Source organism: Mustela erminea, chromosome 4 (genome assembly GCF_009829155.1).
Source record: "Mustela erminea isolate mMusErm1 chromosome 4, mMusErm1.Pri, whole genome shotgun sequence".
Lineage (NCBI taxonomy): Eukaryota > Metazoa > Chordata > Mammalia > Carnivora > Mustelidae > Mustela > Mustela erminea.
The window spans coordinates 6,840,215-6,865,409 of NC_045617.1; the positions used below are offsets into that span (position 1 = coordinate 6,840,215).

At 43.5% G+C, this 25,195-nt stretch overlaps 1 protein-coding gene across 3 annotated transcripts in view; it reads left to right on the forward strand.

Annotated features, from left to right (window-relative positions):
• The window catches only part of PRKN (parkin RBR E3 ubiquitin protein ligase), a 1,064,961-nt gene that overhangs the window by 851,256 nt on the left and 188,510 nt on the right, over positions 1–25,195 (forward strand). For all 3 annotated transcript variants that reach the window (XM_032337964.1, XM_032337965.1, XM_032337966.1), the window contains one exon: positions 21,276–21,337. In XM_032337964.1, coding sequence (XP_032193855.1) covers positions 21,276–21,337 — 62 coding nt within the window. The remainder of the gene's footprint in view (positions 1–21,275; positions 21,338–25,195) is intronic.

The following is a 25,195-nucleotide window of genomic DNA, read 5'->3' on the forward strand; positions in this document are numbered from 1 at the left end:
CTTGCTAATTTTGGCCATTCTAACTGGTGTAAGGTGGTATCTCGATGTGGTTTTAATTTGAATCTCCCTGATGGCTAGTGATGATGAGCATTTTTTCATGTATCTGATAACCATTTGTATGTCTTCATTGGAGAAGTGTCTGTCCATATCTTCTGCGCATTTTTTGATATGATTGTCTGTTTTGTGTGTGTTGAGTTTGAGGAGTTCTATATAGATCCTGGATATCAACCTTTTCTCTGTACTGTCATTTGCAAATATCTTCTTATTGTTCTTATTTTTATTGGTGTTAAATTACTCTGTTTTCTGACACTGTGAGCTTCTCTGTTGGCTCTTGAATCTTGACATCACCCTCATAGTTTTTGAATCGAGATATAATTGACATATAATATTAGTTTCAGATGTACAATGTAATGCTTGGTATTTGTATATATATAGTGAAATGATTACAAGTCTAGTTAACAGACATCATCATATGTAATATCGAATTTTTTCTTGTGATGAGAAGAGAACTTGTAAGTTCTACTCTTTTAGCAAATTTCAAATATACAATACAGTATTGTTAACTGTAGTCACATGCTATACAATACATCACCAGGACTTATTTATTTTATAACTGTAAGTTCGTACCTTTTGACCCTGTTCACCCATTTCTCCCACTCCTTAATGCCCACCTCTGGAAACTACCAATCTGTTCTCTGTGTCTATGAGTTCAGGGTTTTGTCATCATTGTTGTTTGACTTGTTGTGGTTTGGTTTTTGTTTTTTTATTTTTTTCAGATTCCACATATGATATCATGCATTATTTGTCTCTGTCTGACTTATCTCACTTAGCATAATGCCCTAAGGGTCCAACATGTTGTTGCAAATGGCAGAATTTCCTCCTTTTTGTGGCTAAATAATACTCCATTTTATATGTATATGTTTTAAAGGAAGAAATGTATAATGAGCTTATCCGGATCTAGTTGTCAAGGTCAGGATGTGCTAGTGGAAAGAGAGTCTTGATACCCAGACCCAAAGTCTCTGGTAGCCCCATGAGAACAAGAACCTTGCCTGTCTCCAATACTGCTGGAGACCACCCCCCAAAGTAGCTTCAACAAGTAAATGCGGATTTCAGAGACTATTAGATGCCTCCCAGGCTTCACTTGGGAGAAAATGGGTTCCTTTCAGCAGATTGGGGGCCAACTGGAGGGACAGAGAATGCTTGGTGAGGATGGCTGCTGGGTCAGAGCATGTCTGTTGTCCAAGCCACAGAAGAAAGCCAGATAGAGCAGCTTGACTTGGCAGACCAGGGGCATATGTGTATTGGAACTCAAAGCTGGTGCAGTCTCCACCAAAAGCTGAGTATCCCCTGTGACAATCTGTTTAAGCAAATTAAGACAAGAAGGCAGTATAGTGTATACCCTCTGTTTAAGCAAAACTTGAGAATTTTCAATAGAAATCTCCACGTATTGCAATGTTCCTGTTTTTCCCTTTATCTGGCATAAGTCTCAACAATCGAAGTGACTAAACATATATAAGCAGAAATAAGAAAGTAATTATGACCTTCATTTCTTCCACTAAGTGAAAATCACTGTGAGTATAGTAGCGTGTGGTCTTCCAGTACTTTTCCAATGCGTATGTAATCGCTTTACCAAACTGGAATCATCATATGCATGCTGGTTTGTAATCTGATTTCTTTACTTAACACCATACCACAAACACCTGTGCTCATCATTAAATAGCCACTTAGAGTACCATTCTGATGGAGATGTTCTGTTGCATCCTGGACCTTTGCCTGTTCTTGGTGTCAGACCTGCACCTCTTCTGCCCCTTGATCTCCCTGGCTGGTCCCCGGTGTCATGGCTTTAAACAGTATCTACACATGTGTGTTTCCCTATTATGAATCTCTTGAGTGCCACATTTGACTATCTGTCCCCTCTACACTTTGATGGGTAATAGGCATCTCAAATTTAACATTCAGAATGGGACCCTGATTGGACACTTACTACACCCCCGAACAACCTCCTCCAACAGTCTCCCCGTCTCAGCCAACAGCATTCTTAACCTTCCAGGTGCTCAGGCCTAGAACCTTGCAGCCTTATGTGACCGTGACCTTTCTCTCACTCCCACCTGCCATCTATCAGCAAATCCTGTCCATCTGTCTTAAAAGCATAACCGGATTCTGATCAATTTTCACTTCCTTTCCACCACCACCCTGGTCCAAGCCACTGTCCTCTCTCACTTGCACAAGGTCATAGCTTCCCAGCTGCTCTCTGCCTCAATCCACTCACTACAGGCTATCTTAACACAATAGCCAAACTGATTTTTTCTTAAGTAAAATAGATCATGTGACTTCTCTATTTAAAACCTTCCAGTGGGGGCACCTGGGTGGCTCAGCTGGTTAAGCGTCTGCCTTCCGCTCAAGTCATGATCTCAGGATTCTGGGATTGAGACCTGCATCAGGCTCCCTGCTCAGCCTGGTAGTTCCCAGAGGTGCTGACAGATGAGTCTGCTTCTCTCTCTCCCTTCCCCTCTCCTCATGATCTCTCTCTCACTCTCTCAAATAAACAAATAAAATCTTAAAAAAAAAAAAAACAACTTTCAGTGTCTTCACATCTTATCAATATTTATAGCCCAAATCCTTAGAAATGGTTTAACAGGACCCTGCCTGAGGGCAGGGAGGACCTCTCTTCCTAGAACTCTATTCTCCTTTGCCCATCCTGCCCACTGGATCCCGCAGTGTCCTATCAGCACACACTTCCTCCTCCCACACTTGTGCTTTCTATGCCCTCTGCCTATATCCTCCTCCCCCAGGTAGCACCTTCTGAGGGACGGTTTTCTAACCACCCACATAAGATAGGTCTCTGCCGTGCCCATCACTACTCTATAGTTTTGCATGGCACCCGTCAACATTTGACATTTTATGCTTTCTTATGTTTTCTTTTCTGTCTTCTCTCCCATCTAGAAGATAAGTAACATGAGGGCAGGGGCCTTTCTCTTTTGTTCACTATTGTACCGCCACTACATAAAACAGTGCATGACAATAAATATGGGTTAAATGTGAATGAGCCTGAGTTAATTTCAGTATGCTCAATCACAGTATGTACTTTCTCCCATAAATATGCCCCTGGTTTTCTCTTCCTACTTAAAAACTACGCTGTGAATATTGATGAATAGTAAAAACTATGGAGGATGAGTTATTTTGTTTTAACTCTTCCTTAGATAACTATTAATGAATTACATCGTCAGTTGTAGTCTGGACAATAAGATGAGGCAAGTATGACAAAGTTCCTCTGCTTATAGGCAGTCTATTTTCTGAAAATTCATTTCTTTCATGCATCAGAAGTGACTGAGAGTATCTCATCTTACAACCCTCCCATGTATTTCTCCTGGATGGAGTGTGGAGGGTGCATCAAAGCCTTCCTTCTTGCTGTTAGATACCTATTTTGCATAATAGACCAGCTTCAGCTATCCTGAAGCCTAGAGTCCATGACAAAGCCTGAAGCATAGAAAGGAATGTGTGTTGCCATTCAGTGGCCGGACTTGCCTTCAACACCCTCTGAACACACAGTTCGACAGCTGCACTTCTCCAATTCTCCTTGAAGTCCTCAAACAAAACCCCAGCCTTCTAAATCAACATCAATTGGATTCCATTTTCCCCACTTCCTATCACATGCCTATCTCTTGCTCATTATTAACAGCCTGGCCACAATGCTGTTCACAGAGTCTGTAAGTCAGTCTGCTTACCCTTGTCCCATAACTCAGCCCTAGGGTTGCTGCCGTGTTTGTCATTTGCTTACCATCTTCCGTTTTAACGCATCGTCTCTGTCTAACATCTCATTTCTGATTCCAGATTTCATGGGCTCCTTCTCTCTCAACACTCCCCAAAAAAGACTTCCTTGTGCTTTTGTACCTACTGTACATGATAGTTAATGAGCATTTGTGAAGCCACCAAATAACCAAACCACAAACACAGTGCATACAACGGAGACCAACAGTTTGTGAACCTAGCCGAAAATGTCTGTACACTAACATCATCCTTCTGGGTGAAGCTACAGTTGATGGGCTTTCTCACTAGAGCAGCTTATTCCAACCTTGGAACGTTCTGAAGGTAAACATGGATGGGTTTAAGAACTTCCAAAAGGATGGTGCAGATGGCTGAAGGTTTTAACCAGGATAATCGTCAGCTTTGAAACACGACTCCACCAGAATCTATTCATTTTCATTTTGTGGTTGACAAGTGCTTGAAGTAAATAGTCAGTAAACCACCTATGGAGGTGTACGAGGCAAGATGGCTGGATTCAGCCATGTGGAAGGGCTCTTTCTTGGGCTGTGTTGCTGTCAGGTGGTGAATGGACCCCGGTCTGTGCCAGCTGTTGGTGTGGTAACTGGAAATTGCTAAATGTGTTAGAAGACCTCATTAACCCCACACTTTAAGGGTGCCTGGCTGGAAGCCTGTGAGTGCTGCACCTCAGAAGATAAATAACAAACTCAGACTCCTTGGTGGAGCTCTGCTGACAGATGAGAACTACTCATATTTAATCATTTTAGCTAAGTAAATAATCACTAATGTTCATGTAGGAAGATATAAAGATCTAGACAGTCGAATCATAGTTCATGAACAATATAATTGAAGCAGTATTTTTTTTTCTTTTTTTCCCCCCATCACAGAAGCTGTTATTTGTCCTTGAAATTGGTTTTTTGGTTTTATTTATCTTGTCTCTTTCCAATATATATCACACCAGCACACAAACTTTAAGTATCTGAACTATATAAAAGTGGTGATGAGTCTAAGCAGCAGCACTTAGAGTGCTAAAAAAGTTATTGTTTGTTGTGTTTTTTTAAGAATTTGAAATATGCCTTTCAGTAATGAATGCAATTATGCCCATACTAAGACGAATAAAAGAAACAAAAATCATAGTGCTAAAGCAACCAGGGAAATTACAGAAATAAATTTAAAATACAAAAAGTCAGAAACAGAACGCTGTTAAGCACTTGGAAAAACATCAACTTTTTTGTTCCCTCCCCCACTGTACTTTATCCCCTAACTGTTCTCTTCATCTCAAATTTAAGCCCCCTTTGGAATTGTATCAATTTCTTAAATCCAATTACATTTATTTCTTTAATATTGCTCATGATATTTATCCCCTCAAATGGAGTAATGTTTCAGTATGTCCTGAGGAAGTATGTTTTAAAGAACCATTCTAGGACAAAGTGTAGCATTCAAAAATGAATACATATCGGAAGTTTCCAGTTCATAAACAGGGAATCTTCCACGAGCTTGTAGTCCATAAACTGACACTCAGAATTCTTTTACCCTAAAGAAACCTCATTAACTTACCCATGGTAAATTGGTCACCCAACCGGTAACCTACTGAATGAAGCTTTTTCTGATTTGATGTACATAATTTCAGTCTCCTGTTTGATTGGATGCACTTTGATTTGATTTAACCCCACAGGTTCTTTCCCCCATACTGCTAACTAGACATCAATATGCTCGTTTGGGTAAACAAACCACCATAAGCTATGGAAAAACATGTTCAAGGGGCCCCCAAATGGGGTCCCCATTGCTCTCCCTTTCCATTCTCTCATTTCAACCAGGAAGGAACTTTTGAGGGTGGCAGGACAAGGAGCTGGTGTGTTGGGAGCACCTTTCACTCTGAGAGTCTCACACTCCCCGTGGTCACTCGTGTGTGTTGAGTTGACCGTCAAAATTAAATCTGTAACCGGAAGGATACTGGATTACAAAACACCACCCTTAGAAATTTAAAGGGAAAAAGCATTTAAAAGATAGATTAATAACAAAGCAAGAATTTCATGAAATATAGAGGTGTAGGCAAAATTCTAAGAATACACACCCTGAGAACAAATTTCTAATTTTTAAAAGCTGTTTTGACACAACAACTCACAAATAAGAAAAAATTTCAGTGTTTTGAATTTCTGTTACCGCATTTTTTCTCTTCCCGGTCATATATTCCTTGTCAGTTCTCGAAAATGACCACCAGAAAGTCTACTAATGGAGGAAAGCAGCGTTTACTAGAAAGGGACACCAGGATTTATCGGGACTGGGGATCTGGGCTTAAGTGGTGAAGGCAGATCTTTCAGGTGGGGAGATAACTGGAATGGGGCAAAGTTCGTGACATCAAAGGCGGGGACTGGTAGACACAGTGAGTCATGGTTTTGGAAGGGGGGCTTGATAAGGAACCTCTTGCCTGATACGTGAGCCTTTGCCCAGGTTAGCAGTCTATTGTCCTGTTAAAGCACACATCTTCTCAGATAGCCAACTGTGCTAAGTTATTTGCAGGAATGCCTTGAAACAGTGAAGTGATTTTCTGTGTTACAAGCTTATCTTCTAAGGCAGGACTTTTCTGGAACAGTCAGGCCTGGGTTCTCAGCACCGTAGTTGAGCTGTGTGAATGCAGGTGGTCCAGTTCTCGTCTGTGTGCAGACAGCCCCTCGGCTTTCAAACACACCTGGTGCCTCCAGCCTTCGGATCTCTGGTCCTCTTTCTCCTTCTTTTTTTTCTTTTCTTTTTTTCTTTTTAAACCCCTCCTTTTGATTGCTCTTGGTCACCCAGCTGTTACTCTGTTTATATGGTTTGTTGCTGTGCCTGGAATTTCTCGCGCATGCCCCGTGAAGGCCGAGCCCCTTCCTGATGCACTCTTGCTCTCTCTGTAGCCCCTGGCCTCATGCACAGTAGACACACACCCACAGAAGTGATTCAACACAGAACGAGCCAATATTTGGTTAGAACTCACCCCCCACCAGTCATAATGATGGCACTTATTAGTCGTAGTAAAATGAAAACACCTGAGACCCATCTGTCTGGCTCTCCTGATCAGTGAGTCCTGTTCTTCGGCAGCTCCACACTGGAGGGCAGGTCATCTCCTGCCCCTGGGAACGGAATCAGAAGGGACATTTGGATGAATACGGCAGCTCCAATGAACCAGACGATCCCAGTGTGTGTTTAAGAAATCACAAACACCTGAGTTTAATGTACCCTATTTTGACTTCCAAAGAAGAGGCTTCGTGTGCTTGTGGGTAGTAACTGCCTCCTTTCTAAGTGAGAAACTGAATGCATAATATTATGGGCTCTTTCAGCTTTTAAAGTTACAAAATCTGCTCAGTTGAGCCAGGTTTACTAATATAGTGTCTATATTAGAAGGTGTTCCTTCTTTAAACTTAAGTGTTCCTGTGTCTTCATGATAAATGTAAACTCAGGTCCATAAGTTTTTAAATTTTTATTCAACTTTTTCCAAGGTTCTCTTTGTACTTCAAGTTTTCGTGTGTGTGTGTATGTGTGTGTGTGTGTTTATTATCATCATGAAAATTTACGAACATGCAGTGAGACACAGGGACACAATGAACACTCAGGAACCCACTACTCAGCTTTGTTGGTGTCTGTTCTCACGACTTCAGGTAACTCTGCCTGGTTAATTAATATTTTTATGTCTCTGTTTCACCGTCTGTAAACTGGTGTGAATAGTACCTCTCTCCCCGGGTTGTTGCAAGACCAATTGAGTTATTTTACACAAAACACGAAGAGGAGTGCTTTATCCATAGTGTTATAGAAATGTCAACTTTTATCTGTACCAATTATTATAGTAAATGCATCAACCCAGAGAGAATTCCCTGAAAATTAAAGCAAACAAACATTTGGGCAATTAGAATTGTGATTCGGGAGACACAAGATTCAGGCAGGACCCTAAATTGTATTCTGAGGAAGATGAAGAGGGGGCACATGACAAAGGTGGAAGGTGCTGAGTGTGGTTCTCACTCAGGTCCTCTGGGCCAGCCTGAGACCAGGTTCACTGAGGTGCGTTCACGTGCAAGTAAGTGGTTGAAACTGGTAAAACTGGGTGGGCTCCTGGCAAAGGGGTGCATGCAGATGACCCAGGCCGAAGGCCACAGCAGGCTAGAAAAGTTCCAGAAGTTCATCGTGTCCTCGTGATAAGGCGTTCACCTGTTCCTCCTCCCTCATGGCCTCCCAGCCCTATTTTATTGTTTTTGTTTTTTGTTTAAGATTTTATTTATCTATTTGACAGACAGAGATCACAAGCAGGCAGAGATAGAAGGGGAAGCAGGCTCCCTGCTGAGCAAAGAGCCCGATGCCGGGCTCGATCCCAGGACCCTGAGATCATGACCTGAGCTGAAGGCAGAGGCTTTAACCCACTGAGCCATCCAGGTGCCCCCACCCCAGTCCTATTTTAAAAGAGACTCTCTTTGCTTAGGTTTGAAACCTCTTTTTGCCAGTGTTAAAGACAGGTTGGAAGCCTCCTCTTCCCCTTTTCTGTGATCCTGTTTTATCCCCTCCTTCCCCTGAATTTGTTGTTTATCATTCACGCGTGTTATTTTAATGGATTAGGGTGTTTGTGTGACTCCTTATTGTTCAAGAGATTTTCTGAACTTCCCGTAAACAACATCGTACTATGTGTGAACTGTCGCAGCTTTTTTGACTTTATGTTTTTGAAATTGGTCTAGTTGATACATTTCACCCCAACTAATTCTTATTAATTCACTTTCTGAAAGTCCCTGCTTAAATGTTATTTTCTCATCAAGAGATATTCGGAGCACCTTATTTGAAATGATGCTGCCTGTTCTTATCTCCTTGAAACTCTTCCGAGTTTTGTTTTGTTTTATTTTGTTTTGTTTTCTGACGAAGTTCTCATCACCATCCCGTGGTATTTCATCTTTTTATTCTTAAATAGTTTATTTCAATCGTCTATCCCTCTTAGAATGCAAGCTCTGAGAAGGGATTTTTGTCCTTCCATTTTTCCACCAGCATGACCTGAGTGCCCCAGAGGGCCTGCCTGGCAACAAGGGGATATATGGCAGGTGCTTGTTGGACGGCCTCATCTCTCCTCTTGATGGTCATTTCAGATGTTTTCTATTGTTGTTGCTCTTATTACAGAAACGTTGCCCTAAATATCCTTGCAGATACTCCAGTGTGGCTGTTAAGAGTCTCTGACACATACCTGTAAGTGACATTGCTGGGTGAGAGGGACTACCTTCCAGATTCTTTGTAACTGGTTTAGGGTGTCCTGGGCGCATCAAGGTTGGCTCTTGAAAAGGAATGCAGAGAAGAGCCCTCATAGACATAAATAACCTATCAGCAGAGAGGAATTATTAAGATGGGCCTGGTTTTATTCATCAAAGTAATAATGCTTTGAAATATGACAGTATAAAGTCCTGCTGCTAATTTTGATGTAGCTGCTCAGTCAAGTAGATTAGTGATATGATTAACATGGGGGTCTCAGTCTAATTCAGAAATGGCTCCTTCGACGGAGTACATGGAGACTCAGATCGGGGGGACTTAACCGGAGTGGAAAAGAGCTCACCCACCCGCTCTCTGGGTCCAGCCTGCAGATATGCGCCCACCCTCTTTTGGCTTGTGATCGAAGGTAGCTGTTCAGTGGTGTGCTGCGTTGTCTTTGATCACATTGAATCATGATTTATTTGTGATGCCATTTCATCGTGAGCCAGTTTCCTTTCCAAAGTTGTACTTACGGGGAAAATAGAAAGTAACTGTAATTGTCAAGCCTACATTAGGGATTCTAAGCTATAGCCAAGAGAGAAATTAATCCTGAAAGGGTTTCACAGCAAACAGCAGCAATCTGCGAATTCCAGATTATTTGTGTCATGTGGCCAGTGCCCGTGGCACATCAGAGAGCTGAAATCCATTTCAATTTTTCTCCCAAGCCTGGGTGCTCACGGTTTTCCATTGAACCCAAAGGATATCACAATTGCCCCGTGATGATTTGCAAGGAAATTAAAAGGAAAAATAGTGATTGAACACTCATGTGGCTTTTAATGCTTTTCAAGGGAATATATTTTCCAAATGAGTTTCCTCAACTTTGAAGCATGGTAATTGAGGAAATTCAGCACAAGCTTTCCAAAAAAAGTTGTACTTTTCAATTAATCCCCCAAAAGGTTTTTTGTTTGTTTGTTTGTTTGTGTTTTTTTTTTAATAGTTATCAGTTGTCAGACTTTGTGGAAATGATCCACAACTTTATAAGCATTATCCTGAGGAGATTCTGAATTAGATTGTAAAAGGTCTTATTATATGGGACCAAATGATAGTAAATGTTGGTTATAGGTATTAATTGAAGTAAAAACCCCAGTTTAAAAGTTATCCTTTAAAAAAAAAAACAGGATTCAATCCTATCTTCATATGCTTTTGTAAAAATACATGTCCTTATTCATTTTTAATAGCAACCAGGCAATAACAAACTTTTTTTTTTTTTTTTTTTTTTACACTGAGCTCAGATTTTTAGAAAGCAGGTAGGAGAGATGAGTGAGGACTTAATAGTAGAGAAAACAAGAGAAAAGCACAAACCTGTGTGTGTATTGTCTAGAGAGGCCCAGAATGAGATGACATTCTAATTTCAATGACAAGAGACAACAAAACAGGCTTTTTAAAGTTGGGTCAAGGACACGAAACAACAGGCAAAGGCCATCCACGAAGAAGACAGCACAATGTTAGAAAAGCTTCTTAATCCCAGTCTTTCCTTTTTTATTGAGCAAAGAGAATGTTTCTTTTCCATGTTGGAAAGGACAGACAGTTTCAGGAGGAACCTATATTGCATGGAGCACTAGGTGTGGTGCATAAACAATGAATTCTGGAACACTGAAAAGAAACTTAAAAAATAAATAAAAAATTTTTAAAAAAAGAAAAATGAGAACAGAATAAGGAACAGACAAGTATTTTAAGTGCTGTTAGGTCTGCAAATGAACCCACATATAACCTGAGAGGCACTTCCAGGGGTCTTTGAGCAATCGTGACAGCAGAACAGAGTTCAAACTTTGGGAGGTGGACTTTCTTTAACTTTTCAAAATGAGGAAGGACTGACTCTCAGAAACTGCCAAGCAGTGAGTTGGATTTCGGGTTTAGCCATCAGCTGAAAACAAAGTAAAAACACTGTGAGCACTTGGGAGGTCTCTGTGTTCATTAGAGCCAACTGGGATTCACCACGACTACTTGAGGGACCGTGGAAGCAGCCATGAAGGAGGGCGTGGGATGCTCCCGTGGAACTTCTTCACTTGGGTAGAGTCGCTGGAGCTTGGGAGCAAGCGAGCTGGCCCCTGGCGGCGAACAGAGAGCACGCTGTTGAAGCAGTCGGGGGCCTTGGAGGAGAGAGAAGCAGGGCTGCTACAATGGGCTGGATATCGGACTCTTGTTAGATGAAGGGAGAGGTGGGAAGGGGCAGCATAGAGCACAGAGAAGCCAAAGAACGTAAGGGAAGCTCCAGCTCCAGTGAGAATAGTTTGAAGGAATGTGTGCTGACCCGACGTCAGACCCTACAAGGGGGTGAAAGAGAAGGGGGATGGGGAGGGGCCATTGACAAGAAGTCCTTCTGTCGGCAAGAGGGGCCCTGCCCTAGGCCCTTCCTTGATCTCCAGTCACACCTCAACTCACAAGAGGCCACAGGACCCGAGCCCTTCCTGAGTTCCCAGCTACATGGGGCTTCAGAATTTCCTGCACAAATAGCCCTGAGTTCTTAACTGACTCTCTCTTCCTAAAGACACAGGCCAAGGGGCGACTTGGGGGCTGGGTCATGCAAAACCTCCCAGGGGTGCGAGGGTTCCAAATTCCACCTTCCAGATCTTCATACACGGGTTACTTGTCAAAAGGGTGAAACGGATTTTTTAACATTTTTTTAGTTTGACTTATGACTTTGAAGATCTAACAATTGTAAATATTTATGCCCCCAATACGGGGAACAGCCAACTGCATAAGACAACTGTTAATCAAGATAAAGAGTCATATTGATATGAGTACATTAATAATAGGGGATCTTAACACGACTTTGAAATATTCAAACAAGTGACATGTTTTTGTACTTTCCCCAGGGCCAACAAGTTAGGCGACTATTCTAGGACAAGCTCTTGGGTCCAAAGTTCAGAGTGGACATCACAGAACTCTTTATCAGCAGGGTGGAAGGAAACCCACCAGTGTGATGTCAAAGGTGAAATGAGGAAGTGTGAGAACTCTCATCTAAGAACCCTGACCTTGCATACAGAGTATGTCTGTCAAAGTCTTCTTAGAACCAAGCACCATGAAAGCTCAACCTTGGGCTCCCCAGTATCTGATCGGGGATCTGAATACATGGGTGAGTGTGGCAACAGTGAATAAACAGGAGACTTCCCTAGTACAAAATTTGAACAGGAATATTGCCAATGACAAGCTCAAATCTAAAAATAGAGGGAAAGGAAATGAACATCTGGATGCTTCCTATAAATTTTCACATATATTACATATTATTGCAGGCAAATGGGTATTTGCCCCAGGCTTTAATAAAGGCTTTAAAAGACTGGATATGATCTCTGTCACTCCAAAGCTACAACTTGTATCTAGAAAGATCCTTCTGACCACAAGAATGCCTCATTATCAGAATGGAATTCTTCAGCTGGCCCTCTGGTCCTCTCGTCCCTGTCACTGAACAAAGTCTCGAGACAGGGCCTGAAATCCAGCTATAGGTAACATACGGAAGAGAATTCTAGACTGACAGAGGGTCCATCTAGGGATAGTGACAGCTAAGAGTTGTTTAAAAATGAAGACATTTCATTCTTGAACACAGGACTATGAATTACATCAATCTATCTTTGATCACTGAAGGAATTGGATGCCAGTCCATAAAATATAAGAGTGAGATCGGGTGGTCATTTGATACAAACAGAATCATCAGATAGCATTTGGCAGCCATGTGGCTGTCTGAAGGAAGATATTTGGACATTTCTGCAGTGGTCTGAGTGGTTCCCCATCAGGAGGGCCCCAATCAGAGCCCATTCAGCAGACCTGGCTCTATCTTCATTCATAACAGAACTCTACCCTCACTGAAAGTATGCTTTATTTTCACAAGGCCAGTAGGAAATGGAGCATTTAAAGAATCCTTTCTTGCTTGAGTAGTGGCATGTTAATATTTTGTGTTTAAAAAATTAAACCTTGCATTTAAAATAGGAAATAATTCATTTCTGAGATTTTACAAAACTGACCCAATGGCAAATAGACTTTATCTCATAGGTCTTTAAATGAACTCTGCACAGGCTTGTAAAGTTATCTGTTTTCCAGTGCTCATGTTTTCAAGAACCAGAAGGCAAGGGCTTTCCCCCCTTAATTTATTTAATCAGTCAGCACATATTTATTAAGTATTACCTTGTGCTGGACACGGTTTCCAGGTCCTAGATAAGACTGTAAGCAAGTCCCCGTTCTCATGGAGTCTGCATTCAGGGTGAGAAAAGCAGATATTAACAAATAGTTTAAAGGCAAAAAAAAAAATTGTGATAAGCACTACCCATATAAGCCTGAAAAAAAAATTTTTCTTGTTCTTTTTTTTAAGAGAGGGAAGGCAGAAGAGGCAGAGAGAGAATCTTAACATGGGGCTTGATCTCACAACCCTGAGATAATGACCTCAGCCAAAACCAAGAATCAGATGCTTAATCAACTTAATCAGGCTCCCCTAAAAGTGCTTTTCAATTCAATTTAATTAGTTGCCATTGATAGAAGCTTTGTGCGGCAACACGTTCACATTGAATCCATTGTCTTTTTTGGAAAATACAGTGTTGTACAGCCCGTGGTCCCACTCCCTTTTTGTTCGTTTTTCTATTCACCCCATGGTGAACACTTTTTTAAAATTTATTTTTTATTTATTTTCAGCATAACAGTATTCATTATTTTTGCACCACACCCAGTGCTCCATGCAATCCGTGCCCTCTATAATACCCACCACCTGGTACCCCGACCTCCCACCCCCCGCCACTTCAAACCCCTCAGATTGTTTTTCAGAGTCCATAGTCTCTCATGGTTCACCTCCCCTTCCAATTTCCCCCAACTCCCTTCTCCTCTCCATCTCCCCTTGTCCTCCATGCTATTTGTTATGCTCCACAAATAAGTGAAACCATATGATCATTGACTCTCTCTGCTTGACTTATTTCACTCAGCATAATCTCTTCCAGTCCCGTCCATGTTGCTACAAAAGTTGGGTATTCATCCTTTCTGATGGAGGCATCATACCCCATAGTGTATATGGACCACATCTTCCTTATCCATTCGTCCGTTGAAGGGCATCTTGGTTCTTTCCATAGTTTGGCGACTGTGGCCATTGCTGCTATAAACATTGGGCTACAGATGGCCCTTCTTTTCACGACATCTGTATCTTTGGGGTAAATACCCAGTAGTGCAATTGCAGGGTCATAGGGAAGCTCTATTTTTAATTTCTTGAGGAATCTCCACACTGTTTTCCAAAGAGGCTGCACCAACTTGCATTCCCACCAACAGTGTAAGAGGGTTCACTTTTAACCGCTAAAATTTCATATTGCTTTTGTATTTCTGTTGTGTGTAGATTTTTGGTGTCTCTATGGTAGCATATTCTGTCCCCGAAACACAAGAAGTGTGTTCAGGTTAAACAGACTAATCTTACTATAAGTTTGAGGATTAAAATAGTGCAGTATATGAACTTCGGAATTTACAGCATATTTACATGCAAAATCTAATATTCATTTTTGTTAAACAGTCATGACAGGGCAGAAAGTCATTTGCAATGCGTAGAGTCTGGGATTTAGAATTAGAATTTCAAGGTAGAATTGTCAGTTACTCAGCTCTGTCATTTGCTTCATTCACAACCTGGGTGACAAAAGGCAAGTAGCCTTGTGCATAAACGGTGAATCTTGGAACACTGAGAAAATCAAATAACATTTTAAAAAAAGATATTACAAAGCAGCCACAAGTAGACAACAGAGCTCCCTCCGCCTCCCACAACAACAACAACAACAACAAAACCAGATCAGCTCTGGTTCAACAGAATTATGAGTTGTCATCTCTCTTCTTTGACATCTTTGTGGGATATTTGTTTTTAAACCACAGCTTGTTTGCCATAATCATCCATCTGTTGACTGCATACGCAAGTGGTGCCCTTACTGGGTGTTACGGCTGACTCAGAAGGCTAAACAGAAGGTACATTAAGCCGTTGCTAACTGTCCCTTTTGTCGAAAATTTGAGTCAGTTTCCCTTTTGCATATTTGGATAATTGGATGTGCCTGGAGATCAGGGACTTCAGTTATTTTTCCTGATTGCCTCTATTCACTTGCTTTGTAAATATAGTTATGTAAATGATGCCATGTGAATTGGCCAGTGAGATAAAAAGTATCTTCCAGCAAGTTCAGAGGTAAAAATGTCATTAAGTTTTATATCAAGTTGCTCATTAATCACTTGAGATTATTGGAGTAAATGAATAAATGAATTAATAAAAGGCAACAGACTTAAGGCCTTACATTTATACTAATTGTGCTTTTCTAAGCGTGTGTGATCATACATGTGGACCTACATGTGTGTATAGACATGCACTTTATAAACACACACACATACACATAATTGACAATCTGTTGTTTTTCAGCATATTGCCCTGATAATCTCAAACATGTCATTGGATCCTGGGCACCTTTAGCAAAATCGGCCACTAAATAATGAGGGTTCAGGCAACAAGGGATTTCTGGGAGGCAACAGAACGCCCATCTCAAGCCCTGTCGGACAAGCACCCCTGCCCTTCGGAGACTCTCAAAGCAGCATCTGCCATTCACTAAGAGCCCACCGTGTACAAGGAGCTCTGCAAGGTGACAGATACACAAACACGTAGATACCTGCACGCATTGCCCACAGCAACCCCATAAGTTCAATATTCTTACTCCCGTTCTTACAAGTGAGAACTGAAGGCTTTAAAGCTCGCCCAGTATCTGTGACCCGAGGTTGCACGGCTCGGTAGCGGTGGAGATGAACAGTCACTTCGTTTCCTTCTCCTGTTCTTGCTTCATCATTCCTTCTCATTTCTTCCTGGACCGCGGACTTGGGAGTGGGGGGGGGGGGGCAGGTTGGGACGGAGAGTGCCACCCCCACCCCCGTACATCGGGTAAATAGACTGTAGAGTCCACCCCGGGGGGAGGTGACAGAAGGGGACGACAGGACAGTGACAACCAGGGAAACACCTCTTGTCTGCACACCAGTTGCTCTCCTCCAGGGATGTTCGGGAAGGACCACCACGTCCCGATGCCCACGCAGCATACATTCTTGATTTTACACACGCTTCTCATTCACAGAAGTGTGACCATTTAGTCGCTCTTTCGACCCAGCTAGATTTGCCTTCTTCACAAGCAATATGACACTTCTTTCCTTCTGTATGACACCCAAAATAGTGTGGATGCAACACTGCCACTTAGTTCATTTCCTTGGCAATTCTTTCTCAAGGAAAGATGACAACGACGGATTTAAATGCCTGGTGTCATGCGTCTTCTACTATTGGTGTTTCTCCCTCTAAACCATTGTCTAAGATATTTTTCAAGCAAGTTAGAGCTTCACACGTGCCCTCCCAAAACAAGTCCTGGTTTTTACCTTCTGATCTGCCAAAACCAGAGAAAGTGATTGGGTCCCCATCACATCCGCTGTGACACCCGCCCTCTGAGACTCTTGGGACTTTTACTTAGTCCATCACCTGCTAAAGCCAACATACTGGAATTTCTTCTGATAAGGGAAATGGCTCAGCATCTAACCTTCATGTCTCATTCTCTCTGTTTTTGACCCCTTCGACAATCCCTCCTTGCAATCTGTAGCTCATCAAAGTGGGCATCTGAAGGTGCCCACCAGTTTGCAGTTCCAGCAGCTTACGCTCCACGTCGGCAGGCCTAGCTGTCACCGGCGGATTTGCCTGCCTCTCGAGATTTCAGGGTGACATCAGTTCCCTGGTGGGTCTAAGAAAAGTTGCTGGTTTTCAGTTTGCCCAGACTTTCCTTATGCTAGGGTGGGAGTCATGACTCCCAAACCTTTCACACATCAGAACTGGAAAAAAGAAGTCTTAAGACTGTAATCATGTAGCAAATGTTTCAAATACCCACTTCCCTTTTATTTTTTAATTTAATTTTATTTTTATTATTATTATTATGTTTAATTAGCCAGCATATAGTCCATCATTAGTTTTTGATGTAGTGTTCAACGATTCATTAGCTGCCTTTAATACCCAGTGCTCAGCACATGTGTTCTTCTTAGTGCCCCTCACCCAGCTACCCCATCCCCCAAACCCTTCTCCCCTCTGTAACCCTCAGTCTGCTTCCCAGAGTCCGGAGCCTTCCATGGTTTGTCTCCCTCTCTGATTTCGTCCCGTTCCGTTTTCCCTCCCTTGCCCTGTGGTCCTCCACGCTATGTCTGATGTTCCACATATGAGTGAAACCATAGGATAATTGTCTTTCTCTGCTTCCCTTTTAAATACAGGAAATTTTTACAAGAAGTAGCAGCAGCCACCATTAGATGTAGAAATGCCATTAATATTATTAACAATACATCCGCTTTCTAATTTTTTCGTCATCTTCACATTTCAGCAGCGGGTGACAGAAACCAAAGGACACGAGGTGTCGGGTGCATTAGAAGATGGTTTCGCTCTGGAGAAAATACAGTGGGAGGAGTGCGTGGGGGTGAAAACAGGCTGCAGTTTTATGCAGGCTTCCCCAGACATTCTCACTGAGAAGGTGACATTTGAAAAAGGACTTGAAGGAGGCAGGGAGTCTTCCATACAGATGTCGGGGCAAGAGCTCTCCAGACAGAGGGAGCAGCAAGCGCAAACGGCTGGAGACAGCAGCCCGCTGGGTGGTCAGGAGTGGAGGAAGTCATGGTCTCAGTGGTCTCAGTGCAATGAGGAGGGAGAGAGAGGGCTCAGAGACAGTGCCAGGGCCAGCGACAGAGGACGTCAAAGGCCACTCCCTTCTTAGTGGGACGGAAACACCAAGGAAGGGTGGCATGATGTACCACATGCGCATTTTTTTTTAAATTGATTGATTTGAAAGAGAGAGAGAGGGCAGGAGAGGAGAGAGAGAGAATGTCAAGCAGACTCCGTGCTAAGCATGGAACCTGACCCAGGGCTCCATCTCACTGCCCTGAGGTCATGACCTGAGCCAAAACCAAGAGTTGGGAGACTCAACAGACTGTGCCACCCAGGTGCCCCACCATATGCACATTTTAATAGGAGCCTTTTCTCCGTCATCTCGAGGAAAGCTCTCCCTTTGGGTCCCAAAGGCAGAGGATGCTGGGCACTGTGAGGATTTGACTGGTCCAGGAAGACAACCACGGCTCCAGAGCGTGACCCATTGCCATGCGCGTGCAGGCTCTGTGTGAGGAATTTGCAGGAACCAAGAGTGCGGCACCACCGTTCACAGCAATCGCCGCGTAATCCTTCTTTGCCAGGGTCTTTCTTCCTCCTGGCGCCTCTACCCTCCTCACATGACTGAATTCTCTGTGTGTCTTATATTTCTAGTTTTATGATTTTGAATCACACCTTCACAGGAAGTTTGTGTCCGTCCATTTCCCACACCGCTGTTCCTGTGGTGAGCAGTTACAGCCGCCCCTCCCGTGGTCCCTTCAATATCTTCATCCCCTCACACGTCTTCCCTTCTAACTAATGCCGTATCTGTCCTTGTTTATTATATTTTATTCCACCTACCAGGTGTTCCGGGTAATTATCTAGTCTTCTGTGAGAGATGTTTATATTGGAACTCTCATTGACATCAATCCTTGTAGTTACGTCTTAGGAGAATGTTAGAATACAAATCCTGAAGGCAGGGTAATTTAAAATTCTGGTTCTTATTTTACCTGGCATTAAAGTTAGATCAGTTTTTCTCAAGTTTGAGGGGTATGAAGGACATCGTTTTAGAAAATCCTCTAAAACTTCCAAGGTTGAAGAAAATTAATTTTGTAAAAAAATCTCTCTTAAAAATGTTGAGTTATAAACATTTTGTGCTTATACAACTGGAAGGCCCAATGAAAATTAGTAAATTAAATATAAATAAAAGAAGAAAACCAAAGTATTCTAGTTAACTCTGTGAATTTCATATCCCAGATACTGGCATTTTACTGAAACTAAATTGTTTTCTGGGATGCAACCAAGGCCCTGGCTGGTTGGCCAGGTTCCCCCAATCTGCGTGTGCCCACGCCAATGTTCCCATGGGGCCGCTCCTATGTGAACCTCCTACACTTGGCGTCAGACCGTGGCCCCCCGCTTGTTGGGAATGCATCCCTGGAATTCTGCCTCTGCTCTTTCCTTATGAGTTTCACTGAACCTCTTGTTCCCAAGAGGATCTAAACTCTAGAACTGAGATGAGGCTGAACTTCTGCCATAATTTTTAGTTGAATCGTGGCCAACTAATCATCCAGCATGACTTTTCCTAATTGTTTACATAATTATCAGAATAGCAGTTCTGATATGAACATCTCAAAAAGAACTTTCAGACCACATGTTGACCAACATCCAGTTGGACACAGTCCTAATGTCAAGGGTCTAGCTCGCCTTCTTTATAGCATTGGACATGCCGCAAGCAATTAACATACTGTGTTTTTCACCAGAATATTCATCTCAGGATTTTCATTTATTTTCTCGGTCTGCTTTCAGGTGGTGACATTGCCTCTTTAGATTTTGTTTATATTTTTTAAACTCTTTATTGTACTACTTTGGTGAGCATTTGTAAACCACTCTCGTAAAGTATGAAACGTTATAATATCAAAGACTGTGTCGAATATAACATCAAACACCAAAACCGTGTTTCACCATTTTACATAACCACAGAATTTCTGAATTGGGACGGACTTGGTCAAATTCACCTCTACAATATCCTGCAGAAATAGTCATTTAGCCTGTGTCTGAAAACCTACAGTCACTAGCTCATCAGGCAATGTACTCCATTAAGTTAGAAATTTCTTTATGTTGAACCGAGGTCTACTGCTGTCATTTTTGCCTCATAGTTTTAACCCTACCTTCTAGAATAAACCACAAATATAATATCTTTTGAAGGAATAATTCCTTCATCCCAGCGAAGATGGCAACTCTCTCCTTCCTAAGCCTGCTATCCCCAGACAGATGTCCTAGGTACTTCCCGTCATTCTTACAACCCAGTGCTGAGTAACATGAACAATAGCACAGTTACTGCTTTGGGGCATTTTGCATATAACCCAGTTCCTTAGTAGAAGCTTCAACAGAGTGTGCGGTCCATAGATTGTATCTAAGAAATGAGCTTTTTTTTTAAAAATAAAAAAAGATTTTATTTATTTATTTGACAGACAGAAATCACAAGCAGGCAGAGAGGCAGGCAGAGAGAGGGGGGGAAGCAGGCTCCCTGCTGAGCAGAGAGCCTGATGCGGGGCTCAATCCCAGGACCTTGGGATCATGACCTGAGCCGAAGGCAGAGGCTTTAACCCAACTGAGCCACCCAGACACCCCAAGAAATGAACTTTTATATCAATTTTTGTTACTAGAGTTAATATTATAAATGACTACGAACTAATATGTACAATTATTCAATTAAAAGGACAGGGATGGACCATAATTAAATGATAACTAAGTGTGTGTTGGTGTGCATGTATATAACTTATTGGCTTATTTCTTCTTATAACTGGAGAAAGAAAATGGGAAAGCCTGAAGAGGCTCCTACTGACTGGGTGCACTGGAAGGTCACAGGCGTCCTGACTATCCTGCCTGTCTTCCCAGGTCCTTTGCATAAGAGCCCCTTTCCAGACTGAAAGACAGGACCCTTTTGGTCTTGACAGAGTCTCCTGGAAGAACTAGGCAAGGCTCTAAACTACAACCAAATCCCATGAAGATGTGGTACCCAGGGGCGCCTGCATGTCTCAGTCGTTAAGCAACTGCCTTTAGCTCAGGTCGTGATCCAAGGGTCCTGGGATTGAGCCCCGCATCGGGCTTTCTGCTCAGAGGGAAGCCTGCTTCTCCCTCTACCACTCCCCCTGCTTGTGTTCCCTCCCTTGCTGTGTCTCTGTCAAATAAATAAATAAAATAATTTAAAAAAGAAAAAAGGAGATGTGGTATCCAGCTGGCCCATCTTCCCTCTTACCTCTCTGTGTACAGCCCACTCCCCCTACCCACCACAGAGCGAAGAAACAAGATGTGATAAAATAAGCACAATGAACCTATACTCACCAACTCTACCCCTCCAGCCCCCACAGAATCCTGGCTCTCTATAAGGAACAAGTGATGTGCTGGGGAGAAATGACAGGGTGGCCTAAAGCCCCACAAAGGCCAGGTCACCATCAGGAGGGAGAAAAGGCTTGGCCACACTCACCTTCAGCTCCAGTGTCACAGTGGGGGACCAGATAGCAGCCATAGCTCCCTCCAAGGTTGGTTGGTTAGAATGTGTTGTGCGGAGGGGCCCCCGTGTCCTCCCCAGCAACACTGGTGGCTTAGTCATAACTGCATGTGAGGACACGTTGCCGCACAGGATAGGAATAATGTGTTTGTGATTCATTCTTCTCTCCAACAGCTGGCTGCCCCAACTCCTTGATTAAAGAGCTCCATCACTTCAGGATTCTTGGAGAAGAGCAGGTGAGTCAGCCTCTCAAAGGCAGCGCTGGTGTGTCGTGAAAGATAGACACTAATGAGACAGTTTGGGCTCTCTCTAGGGAGGGATAGTGTGTCTCCTGACCCCTGGCACCCTAAAATGGGGAAGAAAGCCACGCCGTGGGTATGTGTGAGGACACTTCCCCCTCTTCTATCCGTCAGACCTGACAGGTTATTAATTGGTACATCTGCTAGCCGCAGACCATTGCAGCTTAGGATGCTGGCAGCAAGCAGGCACGGGGTAGTGGCAGAGAAGCAAACAAGTGAGTCTCCATTTGCGTGAGGCCTGAGAGACCCGTCGTCACAGACGGCCCTGATGTGAGGGCTGTGGGGGAGGGTGCCAGGAGGCTCTTCTCACCAGAGCTTTGCACTTGACGTACATTCTCCGTTTTTTGCTGCAACAGCTTTCTCTACGGGTGCGAACGTGTAACTTACGTATGTACACAGGGTGGCCCATTAAAAGTAGACTGCTTAAGTACTGTGGTGCCCAGGGAGATGTCAGATTTTAAATAGATAGATGTGCTAAGTAAATAATTCAGGGGGCAAAATTACACACACAGACACACACAACACACACTTCGGCTGTGTACAAATAAATTTCTTAATCTTTGTATAGAATTACAGCTTCTGCAGTATTTTGTTAAATCTTGATGTCAAGTTATTCTTAAAATATTCACACCAAATAGTTGACGACTTGGGGCATGACCTACTTCATGCCCCATCTACCTCTCTTACTGCTTTTTACCCCCAAAGGTCATCTTTGCCACGTTTGACCAGGGGACGTGCAAAGGAAGATGAGTTTTGTTGATGAGTTTGTGGTCCGTGTGTTTCCTTTGGTATATGTATGTTACAAAGTTGGATGCCTGTGTCCAATATTAGATTAAAACCAGAAAGGAGTTAATTGGGAGGATAAAAAACTAGAATTATTTCTAGTTCCTTGATTTAACAGGTTTCAGAATGTCTCCTTAGTATTTTCATTATGCAAATTGCAGAATTCAGCAGGCATTAAGTGTTTATTCAAGTATAGGCAAAACCATTACCCTCCATTGCAGGTAAGAGTTAATAACAGACTCCCTCAAACATACCTATTTATGAAAACACATGCATCTCCCAGCCATTTTCCTGTGAAAGCCTGAGAGATTTCTTATAGTAAGAATTACTGATTGTTGCCCTGACATTTCTGCTCAGATAATGGAGCCTTCTCTTCTAACTTGTACTAATATTTGCAAATTATTTCCCTATTTGTGTTAGAGTCATTGGTGATTAGTAGGGAAAGAAGCCAACTGTAATCATCTCAGATTTGCATACAAGTCAGGCCACTTTGCATTCTCCTAGAAATTTAATCGAGCCATAATCAAAATCAATACTACTCTGATTAGTTATGCAACATGGAGACATGGTATATCACAGCAATATTGATCTTTATTTCCGGAAAAAACACATTTCTTTCCTTTCTTCTTTCCTTTCATTCAGCAGATACTTACTGAGCACCTACTCAGGGGCTATAAACCATCCTTGGTTCTTGGTTACAGGGGTATAGGAGTGAAAAGAGATACCTATCAGTGGAAAACCGCTATGCTATATACACACAGACATGTACGATATACATTATGCTGGATGATTCTTATGGCCATGGAGAAAAATAAAACCAAAAAGGGGGTAGTGGTAGCAGGGGAAAGAGGTAAGATTTTCTATGAGGTGGTCAGGAAGAACCTCCCTGAACAGGTGATTTGTGGGTGAGGACTGAAGGGCGTGCAGGAAAGCATGTGGTGATGTCTGGGAAAGGAGCTTTCCAGAGAGAGAATAAAGAAGGACAGAATCTCTGGAGTGAGCCTCTATGATGCTCATTTCACATAAAAAGCATTATACAATACGAGGTGTGGTTGGAGTAAAGTGGGAAGAAATCCAGGGAAGTGTGCCCTGAAAGACAAAGGCAGGAAGTGTTTCTAGGAGGAAGACTGGTCATCGGCGCTCCGTGAGACCAAGCAGGAGCTGGGTGAGAAATGAACTCTGGAATTTGAAGCTTGGAGGCCATTGGTGACCTTGACCAGGAAATGGCGGGAGTGAAAGCCTGCTTGAGTTGGGGTCATGTGAGAGGAGGAAGAGGAATGGGAGAGAGCAAATATCGGGAACTCCCTTTTTGAGGAATTCGGCTGTAAAGGAAAGCCAAGAAATGAGGCAGCTGGGGTGGGGGAATGTGGAATTAAGATCATTTTCTTCTTTTATAGGAAAAGCTGAGGCATGTTTAGGGGTCGGTTGGGTGACTCTGTAGAGCAGTAGCGGGGCTGGTGCTGCAGCGGAGAGGAGAGGCCATCAGGACCAAGGTCCCGGCTCACCACCACTGAGTGGAGGCTCTGCTGAGACACAAGCACGGACCGCTCCGCTTGGTGGCAGAGGGGACCGCTGCATAGGCAGGGTGATCGCTGCTGGGGCTCCTCTTAGTGAAACAGGAGGAAAAGTTGGCAGCTGGGAGTGGAGATGGGAGCTTTCCCGGGAGAGGAAAGGACAGTGAATGTGTCATGTAGGAGGGGAAGGAGTAAATACACAGGAACGAAATGAGTTTGGAGTGAGATCCGTCAGCCTGGTGTCTTTCTGTCACATTCAGCTGTGTAGACACAGGGGCAGAAAACCCAGAGTTGGGTTTAACTGCGAGTTTGGTTCTCCACTAGGAGAGCAGAGAGTGGGGTGAGAAGAGGGAGGGTTGGGAAAGGTAGTCGGTCTGTTGCTTCCAGGTCCCAGTGGGTCCAAAGAGGTTTTGGAGTTTAAGGACTAGGAAGCTTAGGCTGGGAAAGTAGGTGTTGGCCAAAGAATGAGATCCCTGATGTCTGGTCTGTGGAGGGATGCACGGACTGGCAATGGCGGGGTCAGAGGAGGCCGGGAGTGCTGATGGCCGGCTCAGGATGGAGGAAAAGTCGGCTGCAGAAGGTGAGGTCACGGACTCAGGGAGCAGGGGTGCTGGAAGTGTGGCCCGTGTGGACACTGAGACCCTCCAGAATTGTCACCAGAGCCGACTTGGAGAGAGTTCTGGTGAGTCACCAACTGAAGCTTCGAGAAATGGGAGCGAGAGAGAGACTGGGGGTGGGGCTCCGGAGCTGCCTGCCGATGGAGGAAGAGCCCCCAGTGGACACTGATGGTTTCAAGTTCACGGCTGGAGGGCTGGTGCCAGGAGAGAAGAGAACTGTTCGACTGGAGCATTGCTGAGCAATGCTTGGTGGTACAGAGTGTGCAGAAAACGTGTGGGAGCGGCCAGGGAGGGGGTATCCCAGGGCAGGAGCCAGTTTCAGTGAGGGAGAACAGGAGAGAACCTTGGGAGTGGATTGGAGTCACAGGGAAGTTCCTAATGTCAGCCCTGGCTTCCCCGGCACAGGGGCAGGAGTCGGGCAGCTCGAGGACAAAGTAGGGCAAAGGGATGCACAGAGCCATGTAGGGGGGTGGGCATCAGACGGGAGAAGGACAGGGGAGCCAGGGACTGCTTCAGGGACTGATACAAATCAGATGTGCCAGTCTGGGACATTTCTGTCCTGATGATACATGACAGAAGCTGGTGGCCTCAGGGCAGACGGTAGCTGAGTTTCAGGAGAGAAAGCCGAGCAGTCCAGCCCCACCAGCTCCTGAGGGTTGGGGTAGGGTGGCCTCTCCCTCTCTGGAAGCAGTTGAAACATTCAGGCTCTCTCTGGATGCTGGAGGCAACTTTTATCACTCGATGAAAAGAAACTTTATATTAGTGTGTGTTACAAGTGCCCTTGGACACATCATTTCATTCCCTCACTAATGTGACTTTCCCATTCGTAGAAAAGGAAGAGAAATGGTCAGTCATCTCTTAGAGTTTTTGGAAATAAATAG